The 10,851-nt window shown below is 38.7% G+C and overlaps 1 protein-coding gene across 1 annotated transcript; it reads right to left on the bottom strand.

Moving 5' to 3' along the window:
* Window positions 1–2,830: 2,830 nt before the first annotated feature.
* On the bottom strand, window positions 2,831–8,608 carry LOC110003844 (CUB and zona pellucida-like domain-containing protein 1). Its single transcript, XM_020659411.2, has 9 exons — window positions 8,478–8,608; window positions 7,662–7,803; window positions 7,431–7,574; window positions 6,917–6,975; window positions 6,025–6,215; window positions 5,526–5,926; window positions 5,220–5,319; window positions 3,969–4,158; window positions 2,831–3,860 (listed from the first exon to the last, which is right to left on the bottom strand). Exons 2-9 carry the CDS (start codon window positions 7,703–7,705, stop codon window positions 3,724–3,726), a joined length of 1,266 nt encoding a protein of 421 aa, XP_020515067.2. The 5' UTR covers window positions 7,706–7,803; window positions 8,478–8,608; the 3' UTR covers window positions 2,831–3,723.
* Between the last annotated feature and the right edge of the window lie 2,243 nt (window positions 8,609–10,851).

Raw genomic sequence — 10,851 nt, 5'->3', positions numbered from 1 at the left:
TCACAGTGAGCAGCCGGAAAAGCAGCAGGACCTGACAACATTCCTGTCAGTGTACTGAGGAGGATGTGCAGACCAACTGGTGAATTTTCACACCGACATCTACAACATATCTTTGAGCAGGGCAGTAGTTCCCACGTGCCTTAAGTCCACCACTATAGTTCCTGTGCCAAAGATAGATGGATATTGTAGCCAAAGAAAACTGTATGGGTGTGCGTGAAACACATTCTGACTTGTGACAAAAGTCAGGAGAGTTGACAACGAGCCCCCCTTGTTTGTTCATCATGGATAGACTACAGAATAAACACTTGGCCAAAAACCAGGACACCCTTATGGCTCTGTGTTTACATTAGACTGTGAATTACGAGTGAGTTCTCAGACATTTCGTCTCCGAATAAGCAACCAACACTTCCAAAGATACCTTGCATCCTGGGAGAGTCACATGCTTAGATCTGGGAGACATCAAGGAGTTCTAAAACTGGCAGAGACTTTTTGGGCTTCTCAAATTGAAAGATCTTCTTTTTTGTGTCAAGTAAATGTCCATTTAATTTCTGGTTTTCATATATATAGTTGTGAGGATGAAAGTGACTTTTCATATGTTTATGTCTATATGACCTAAATTACTAAAGTTAAAGAGCCCATATTCTGCCCTTTTTGGGGTTTGTATATTTAATCTATGTACCTACTTTTGTACGTTCACAATAGCTAAAGTCCGAAACAAGTGTCTGTTTTCATGTACTGCTCCTCCTTGCTCCATCTACGCTCTGAGTCCGTCAGCTACACTCTGTTGAGCCCACACTGTTAGACCCCACGTGGGCCAAGTCTGCTCTGATTGGTCTGCCGATCCGCTCTGTCGTTATTGGTCAGTTGCTCAGCACGCTACTCGGAAATTTCAACATGAGCTGCAGGGCTTGCCACAACGAGCCAATGGGCTTAGATCAGTGATCTCACTCTGACAATGACGTCACACTGACACATTTTTAACGAGGGGGGCTAGAACCGAGCGTTACATGCGGCTAATGCTACAGCTAACAGGAGGACGTAGGAGAAGCCGCGTTTCCTCATATAAAACCAGAAAAAGCTTAATATGGGACCTTTAAGTCAGAATTGTTTAAAAGCTAGTTCATGGATTACCACTGAATACTTTGAAGCTGCCACATTGTGTTCAGTATCGTCTTAGACGCACAAGACTTTTAAACATATACCGTGTTTATAATCATATTGCATGTTATAAGGTATAGAATGTGTATAGTATATTATCTTTTTCTGTATTTTCATATTACATTGATCTATGTTGGTTATTATCTCTGATTCATTGATTAATGAATGTTTGCTCGAATTACAGATTGAAAGAGAAGATTTTCCTAAATGTTCAGAGATTACTCTTACTATGTTAAAACTCAGAATGCTCATATTGACGCCATAAAGTGTTTTTCCGCGTATTTTCAGTTGTTATTAAGTAAAATCAAGTAATTGAAAACGTACATGAAGTTGTTGGAGCTCATCTCCCCCCCCCTTGGAGTGGGATGAGCCCGCCCCTCTCTATGCCATATAGAGATGCAGAATGAACTTTAAATTTTTTTTTTCTTTGTTTTTCTGTCCCGTCAAGTCGTCTTTTTGATTCTCGAGAGTAATCTACTGGTCTGATCACGACTCTTGTGATATCATCTTTTTTGTGTTTTTCCCTTTTCCACGTTTTTGCCACACGTAAACATCACGTGTCATTTTTCAAAGTATTTTCATTCATCATCTTTTGTAAACATCTCATTTTATCTAACTTGAGCTAACTTGAATTGGCCTTGAATTGGTTTTAACTCGAGTTAGTTAATTTCGCAGGAGTTTAAATTATTTTGATATACTGGGAGCCGCTGAGACATACGACCCGGCATCAGTTACTGTGTGACGTCATTTCTACCTGGCTGTTGAGACAGTCATTTGGCTGGCAGAAGTTCTGGACCACACAGGGGAAGTTTCACTGAACACCAAGTAAGGTTCCTGTTCTAGCTTCTACCTCAAGAGAGACTCGAGGAAAGGTCGTGTCAACACAGTCGCAAGTAGTTGTTTCAAATCCAAAATCCTTTAATCACATAATTCTCCTAATCGCATTTTTTTTTTTTTAAATCATTACCAAGACGTTTATCGTTTCATTTGTTAATTTCACTATCAAAATCAGAATAAAAACCATAAAGTTATTAAAATCACAGAAAGTATGATCTTTGATATTTACTTAATTAATTTGCATTTTTGTTCACAATTCCTGGAATAGATTTATATGTAATAATTTGAATGTTAATTTCCTTCTTTTGAAGGTGGTGCCCCTTTTTAGATTTTGAGGTATTATTAAGATTATTATTATCTTAATAAATTAATTTACTACAATATATTTACTGCAATATTTGAACTATGTATGATAAAAGTATAATGAGTATACTAAATTATATATAATAGCTGCACTTTACAAGTACAAGTGGTTCATATATAATTCTGCCACTCAAAATGTCACTTTAACTTTGCCAATTTATCTGTTTTGCCCCTTCATCGTTTTAGTAACTTTGATTATCACTGTTTTAACTGTGTTTTTAATACACTTCGTTTTGTTTGCTAACTTTACTAGCCTAATTTTAGCCACCGCCTTATCACTGCATTTAATATCAAATTCCTACCTCTTGATTCTTAATTCTCAAATGTCTTCACGGTCCTTGAGGAACAAAATTTAATCTCACTGTGAACTTTGTATATAGTTGATAGACAATAAAGAGAACTTGAACATGAGGTGACATACATTAAACTGGAATAAGAGTGCTTTTGTGTGCAAGAGAGGAAGAGTCATAAATGTCAGAGAATAATATTTTATTGAATGAGGGATTGTATCAGGATCATGTCAATATTCAAACAGGGTGAATGAGAGTACACAGTAACATAGGTGTATGTTATGGATATCTTCAATGACTTAAGTGATTTCATTCTTAACATGTAGATGCAATAACTATCACCTATTCTTGAGAATTGGGAAAAATCATGTCCCAGGCAAACAAATTTAAAAATCCCACTTACTAAAATACCACTTATTCCTCTTTTTAAATCAAAATCTCTTCTTAAAAGATTTTTATATATGAAACAAACATCTAATACCACCTTTTAGTTCCGATTTCTGCCAGAAAACACCTTTTCTATGAACATTTTGACCCATTAAAGTTTTGTCACAGATTTTTGTCAACTTCGTCAGACTTTTCTAAAGACATAAAATAGTCAGGCATAAAAAGAGGTGAGCTACAACCAAAGGACCCCTGGTTTCAAAAAGCAGGGAGGAGAGGGTGTTTTTCAAGCATCGTCGAGCTTTCAATTTTTAAAGAAAGTCATATCCCTTTTAAATCAGAACTAAATAAGGTTTATGGTTTATTAATATGTGTTTTAGTTAGCACTGAGAGAACTCTTAGCAACTTTAGAAACTGAAATGAGAACTTACCACAGGGGTTAGTGTTAGGGTAACCCAAAATTAGGGTTTTGTCTTCAATCTCAAGAATTAGTACAATATATTCCAATGTAGACAAAATTGTTTTGTTGGGAACCAGTGGACTATACCATGTGACGGAATGAGTATCAGTAAAAAATAACTTATTTTTGAAGTGCACATAATAAGACACAACAAGACCCCATATCCCTTACCAGAAAAAATCCCAATAACTATATTCCTGTGTAATTAATAGAGATGCACATGCAGCTGTCTTAATCCTCAAATGTGGCCAGAGGTTGGTATTTGACCCTTGATATTTTGGCTTTGTACACGGCCACTCCACTGATCATGCCAACGGCTGCAACAAGACATCCAGCGATGAAAACCAGGTTCAGATTCAGGTTCATCACTGGAGGAAAAAAGACAACAAAGATTTGATTTTGACCTCATCAAAGTGTACCTGGGTTTGTAAAATGTCAGGTGTGCTGTAAGTAAAGCAAAATTCCTATTTTCTTACCTGGGCTCTCTGCTCTCTCTGCTGACCTCCTCATGCGCAGGGGACCCTGGGAGACAAGGTGGGATGAAGTCTGGCCGACAGTCTCTCTCTTACGCCTGTCGATGACTTGATTCATTGCCATGCATCCCTGTGAGCACCTGGTGTTGGGTTCTCCTGCCTGACACATCAGGACTGAGCAGCTGATATACACCTGAATACAACAACACATGCTGTCATTATGAGGGCAGAAAAACTGTTTTAACAAGTTACCTGAGAAGAAGACACAAAACAGAAAACTCTTATGGTCTCTTAGCTGCTTCTTAGTCATGAGAAAAAAAAGAAATCAACAAAGTTCTATTGTATTTTTTATTAAATCTTTAAAAGTGTTATAAAGAAAGCGTTCAGACAAGTGGACAAATTATTTTCTTCAGTCATTTGTACGAGTAGTGTTGTAGTACTTTAAATCGGTCTTGGTCTCGAGACCAATTTTTGAAGGTCTTGTCTCAGAATCAAAAGCAATTTATACATGGTCTTGTCTTGGTCTCAGACTGAACGGACTCTGGATTTTAAATCAATACCAGTTAAGACCACCACTGATTGGCTATTTCGCCACATCATTACTGTGATGAGAATGAAAACACCCCTTTCTAAAAGAACAAATAACTTCAATTCATCTGTGGTTTGACTTTTATCCCCCGGTTACGGCTGCATCCTTCCCTAAGATGATGATTTTCAGTGATATTTATGGTCTTGATCTTCTCTCTGTCTGGTCTTGTCTTGGTCTCGGAGCACTCTGGTCTCAGGTATGTGGTCTTGACTACAACACTATCTATGAGTAACTTTTTTTGCAATTCTTTCAAAACAGGTGATTTCTTTTGCATTTTTTAAGTGTAATGTGTAATAATAATATTTCAGAGTTGCTTTTTATCTTTGGATAATTGGGAAGTTAAATAAATGTTGGTGTTATCCTCATTTAGGCCACAAAAGGCAGACGTGAACCACCACTCCATTTGAGAAATAAGAGTGAAAGTGTGGAAGTCTACCAGGTGTTAATAGATTGTATTCCTCATGCTGACAAACTGTTGCTTTATTTTAAATACGAGTTGTTTCATATTAAAAGTCTGATAATCACTGACCAAATACGATGGATTTTCCAAACTTCTTCCATATTATTTCACCTGCTTGACCCACAAAATATACATTCAGTTGAAAAAAAAAAGGACAGAGTTTATGCTATTTCCAGTCAGATTAACCACAAAGTGCATTCTTCACCTGGTCATGTAATCCGATAAACTTGAAGGCCTCCATGCTGAATTTGAACTGTCTCTGGTGGGGGGGGGAATGGATGATAACAGTCGAGTCCATTACGCACCTATTGAGAGTAAATAAATAACATAATAAATATCACCTTTTTAAAAAATGAGAATGGAAGCCATTGCAGGGGTAGATAATTATTGAATTGCAGTTTTTAAACACTGATGAAATAGAGAATTAAATATGAAATATGCCAAAAAGTGAGGAGAGCCAGAATAGGTTAGAGGCAAACCTGTTTCTAGTAGGGGTCATAAGCACACTTACCCATTCTGGATGATAGGGTAGGCTGGCATGTAGTTGGGGTTGTCATACGGTGCAGCGCTGCAGGACTCCACAAACAGCTCGGTGTTGTTGAGTGAAGACGTGGCCTCGATCTGCATGTAGATGCGGCTCCCTAAGTCGTACTCCAGAGGGTAATAGTGTGGATCGATCATGGTCTGGAACTGAACGTTGGGAAAGAACTCAAACTGGTACGTGAACTTGCCGAAGCCTTTCTCCCACACAGTGGTTGCATTCCTGTGTGCCAAGAAGCTCTGAGTCACGTTCCCTCGTTTGGGATACTGACAGTAGAACTGAATCTCCAGCAGGTTTTTCCTGGTGACCACGTCGTTGTTGTTCTCAAACGTGGTGATTTCATTCTTGAACTTTAGGAATTCCTCATCTTCCTGCAGAGTTAGAGGTTGTATATTCAGTTCTCACGCTGTTTATGAGACAGAAAAGCAACAGCATCAACTAACAAATAAAGCTAAAAACACTGTGTTACCTCGATCTGGGTGCCACAAGAGTTGAGAGGGATGATGATGATGACATGAGTGCTGTTGGAATGAGTCTTCGGGCTGCAGATGACGTTTGAGGGGTCATTGAGCCGTAAATCATCCTCGCTGAGTCGGGGGAATGAAGATTTCTCAATCTCCACTCTCATCGTGGACTGACTGCAGATCACATTGGCTTCAACTTGAACAAGAGATAGAAATGTATTCATTTAAAGCAAATGCATTAAGCTGAGAACTGTACACATTTTTCTTTGTATCAGTAACCATGTTTTTGACACATAATTCCTTCAAGGAATAGTATTGATTTCTTTTACATGCGGTTGTACGAGGGACTTTAATTTGTCAGTGCATTTTTTTTGTGGTAGCAAAGTTGGTCCAAAGAGCTCCTTCCTTTAGTGCGTGTCTTGCAGCTTGAAAATGTTTTTTCATTTAGAGGTTCTCAAACATTGGAAACATTTTTTAAGCTAAGCACCACTGAACCTTCCTAAATTAGTAGGAAGAAATCCAAACTGAATCAGTGTCTGTTGATCTAAACACCTTTGCCATGTTCTTTGTTGTATACAGGAACACTGCTTTTCAACAGACAAGCCAGGTTAATGCTTGGGACCCCAGGCCAGTTGGACGCCCCTAATGCTGATCAAACTTCAAACCACACAAGTGTCTCAAAATGTGCACATTTTTCATTGACAGTATGAAACCTCCCTTTGGGGTCTCATCTAATAGCACTCAAATACATTGCGCTTCTTATTTAAATAAATAAAATAAACATTATGATAATGATGATAATCCGGCGCCAATAGTTTAACAAAGTACCAGCATATGTTATGAATGGCCTTAAACTGCTTCAACATTTTCACCTAAAGTGGCAAATGGATGTCTCACCTTGCTTCTTGCCAACGTCCACAACTACACACCTCATGTTGGACTGATAGACGTTAGACCTGAAAAATATTAGAGAACAAATTTATCTCTTTGGACCTTATTTTTCAACTAAGCCCTGCACCGATCAAAAACTCCAGCCCAAAACCGTCACCCATCTGTCCATTATGCACACTCAGTCTAATGCATGCACAAAGAGCAGGCACAGACAAACATACCAGTACAACTACCAGTGCCACTGACATTGGCACCCAGAGATATTAATATTAAATTATAAAATCGTCTCATTGTATTTTATCATAATTTCTCGTATTATTATATATTATTTCATATCCTATAATATGGTATTTTTATCATTTCACAATTTGTAGTCTAGTTTTGTACATTATTGTATCACCATATTGCATCGTATCAGAGCATATCAAAACACAAGATATACTAACATTTGTTTGGAATAATGGAGATGCCCTCACATACTAATACTGTCATTAAAAGTAAATAAGCTGAACACACTTACCCGCTCACTGATTCTACAGCGAAGCAGATGACGTAATGATTTCCCAGGTGGTCTGAAGTTGGTGTCCATGTAATGACAAACTCGTTATGGGTGGTCCTATGCTTTCTGGTATTCAGTGGCCCGCTGAAGATGATGTCCTGTATTCTGCATAAAAACAAGAAATTCAAACATTCCCAGGTTTTTTTTACGTGTCAAAATGATGAGAATGATTTGCTGCATTGTTTCACTTACGTTGACAATAAGGATTGTGCTCTGACTCTGATCTCCACCTCCATGTCGACCTCTGCATGAATGTGCGCTCCGTTTTCAGGTGTTGGGCTTACAAACTCAGGCAAGTAGTGTCCCGGCTGACATGAGGGAACGGGTTTGTCCACTGGAGAAAAAGGAAAAAAAGATTATTGTTTTTTTAGTAGAAGAGCTAAAACGTCAAACGTCCGTTAACCATTAACCAATTATTATAGCCGTTAATGTTTTTATAAATTTTTAATGTGAATGTTCATTTGAAATACAAAATTGGGTCTTCTACAGGAGCATATACCATCCTTTCACTCTTGGGTAGCTTGTGGTCAGTCTACCTTGGATGATTATGATATTATTGCTAATAATTAAATCCGCTATGGAGAAAATGAACAGGACTTTTACTTCTGGAACCACACTGATGATGATGACAGGCAAAATTAGTTTTTTCCTCTGCCTACATGAAACTTGTTCTAATTGTAAACCTTATTATGAAAAGCTGCGAGCAGAAAAATCTAATTAAATGAAGAAATGTACTGATTTGGTTATGAAGTTTATGTTTTATTACCTTGAAATATACTCTTACCCCCCTTTAGATTGTTATGATCTGATGTATTTGTATTGAAAATAAGGATAGAGGGATAAGGCTTTGATGCATCTTAGATGCAGGAGGACATTAAAACAGCATCTGAGCTCCACACAATGAGCATTTTATTAGCAGGAAAGAGCAGCAAAGAGAAAAAGGTGAAAAAATAAGGAGCAGGTTTAAAAAACTCACAGTCAACTTTATACAAGTTAAATCTGGCTTACCAAGGAGGGAGAATTGTAGTGGAAGTTTACTGAGAGGAGAAGTTGGAGTTGTTGTGGTTGGTGCTGCAGTTGTTGTAGTTGGTGCTGCAGTTGTTGTGGTTGGTGCTGCAGTTGTTGTGGTTGGTGCTGCAGTTGTTGTGGTTGGTGCTGCAGTTGTTGTGGTTGGTGCTGCAGTTGTTGTGGTTGGTGCTGCAGTTGTTGTGGTTGGTGCTGCAGTTGTTGTGGTTGGTGCTGCAGTTGTTGTGGTTGGTGCTGCAGTTGTTGTGGTTGGTGCTGCAGTTGTTGTGGTTGGTGCTGCAGTTGTTGTGGTTGGTGCTGCAGTTGTTGTAGTTGGTGCTGCAGTTGTTGTGGTTGGTGCTGCAGTTGTTGTAGTTGGTGCTGCAGTTGTTGTAGTTGGTGCTGCAGTTGTTGTGGTTGGTGCTGCAGTTGTTGTAGTTGGTGCTGCAGTTGTTGTGGTTGGTGCTGCAGTTGTTGTAGTTGGTGCTGCAGTTGTTGTGGTTGGTGCTGCAGTTGTTGTGGTTGGTGCTGCAGTTGTTGTAGTTGGTGCTGCAGTTGTTGTGGTTGGTGCTGCAGTTGTTGTAGTTGGTGCTGCAGTTGTTGTGGTTGAGCGCTGCCACCACCAGGTTGTTGTGGCTGGTGCTGCAATTGTATAGTACTGTAACTGCCTCTTTTTCCTCATCAATGCTGGACTCTTGGAGGTTTGAGATCCGTCTGAGTATTGCAGAGTGATGTGCCCTCGTGGAAAGTCCTCAACCACCATCTCAAACGCATAACTTCTGTAGTCATAACTGGTACTGTTGTATTGTAACGTGCAGGAGTCCTAATAATGTGAACATTTAGGTTAAGTACAGCATCAGTACAGTTTTCAGTATATAATGGTAGGGGAAACACTGGTTTTGTACTATGAATGAGGATATCGATTTGAAAACTAACCGGATTTAAGTGGAAGCCTGAAGGTTGGTCACATGCGCCACATTCCACATTTTGGACATTTCCGTATCGGCATCGAACTTTGTCACCGTCAGGATCAAAGGTAGTCAGCTTGTAGGTCCGTGGGCAGTTCTGAGGAACTCTTCAACAGACATATTAACAAGAGTAAGTGACAGTGTGCTGGTAAGAATCCTTAGCACGAAAGAATACCACAAGACAAATTACAAACATGCACATATTGATAGACATTGATGGTTTTCTTTTTTTGTTTACCACTAGGGTGCAAAAAACTATTGAAAATACAAGTTTTTATAAGTTCTCTCGATTGATGACAGGTTAGCCTGGACCTTTCATATAAAAAAATCTGTTGCATCTTTCTCACTGAAAAAATTTTGTAAACTGATTGCCATGTGTTCACTTTAATTATTCAGAAATCGTTTTGAGGCTATTTTGTTTTATTTTTTAAATGACTGCATTTTCAAATTATTTGATTGCATTTGTTTGAAGCTATATGAAGCAATCACTGTAACTGTGGTAGCCTTTGTGTTTAGTAATTGTGAACTATCATTGCTACTTGGTTGCTTCAGTTTGTTTTTATTCACCGCTGGAGTTGCCAGAAATAGCCATTTTCAACGTACATGTTTCCAAAATAGATGAAAGGTAAGCCTAAACTTTTCATGCTCAGAGCAGTGGACTCACCTTAGGACAGGTAGGATGGCGATGTCTGGTGATCTGTTGGGTTCTTGGGTGTCAGATCTGGTTCCCAAATCCACTGAAGTCAGAAGCCTCCAATTTGAATAACCTGCATTACGCGTGGTAATCCAACAACAGCTAGCTGACCTGGATAGTGTGAGGAAAAACACTTCTTAACTTTTGTCTTTATTTCATGGATAAGTGGATCAGTATTTAGAGGCATTGCTGCTAGGCTCTGGGCAGAACAATCTGGTTATAATGTGAGAACAGTTGGTTGAAACTAGGGATGAGCATTTACAATAATCTAAACACTCAAATACTGCCAGTACATTATGAACGAGTCCTCACTTTTTTATAATATTCTCCTCAGAAAAAGAAAACGTTCTGCTTTGTTTCCTGCAGTGTGTTGCTCATTAGTATTGTGTGTCTGTAGGACAGCAGTCTTCAAATCCCAGTTCTAAATGAAATGAGGAGTGATGGTAAACACATGACTCCTTAGGAGAGAGCTGATTATAGTCTTTAATTATTCAATGATTCTTGAATAATTACGCCTGCAACAAGTACTCGTACCCATCCCTAGTTGGAAGAAAAATATTCAATCACTTATTTTTCGCTGTAATTATCTCCCGCTGTACATTGTCTAGAGGTCCCCACTCTACAAGCACCTCACAGTTTTTACTGTGGCTTACTGTGGAGGCTATTCTCCTTCACATTCAACCTTATTTACATTCTGGATCTTTTTGATTCATAA

This window comes from Labrus bergylta, chromosome 3 (assembly GCF_963930695.1).
Source record: "Labrus bergylta chromosome 3, fLabBer1.1, whole genome shotgun sequence".
Taxonomy (NCBI): Eukaryota; Metazoa; Chordata; class Actinopteri; order Labriformes; family Labridae; genus Labrus; species Labrus bergylta.
Note: the sequence above shows the minus strand (reverse complement) of the source record. Positions and strands in the feature narration are given on the sequence as shown.

Bases quoted from the DNA above. Each gene is read 5' to 3' on its own strand.
- LOC110003844 (XM_020659411.2), bottom strand. From the start codon at position 7,705: ATGGAGGTGGAGATCAGAGTCAGAGCACAATCCTTATTGTCAAC. The intron at 7,575-7,661 runs GTAAGTGAAACA...GTTTTTATGCAG, and splicing joins GCACAATCCTTATTGTCAAC to AATACAGGACATCATCTTCA. The intron at 5,320-5,525 runs GTAAGTGTGCTT...TACTCTCAATAG, and splicing joins TACCCTATCATCCAGAATGG to GTGCGTAATGGACTCGACTG.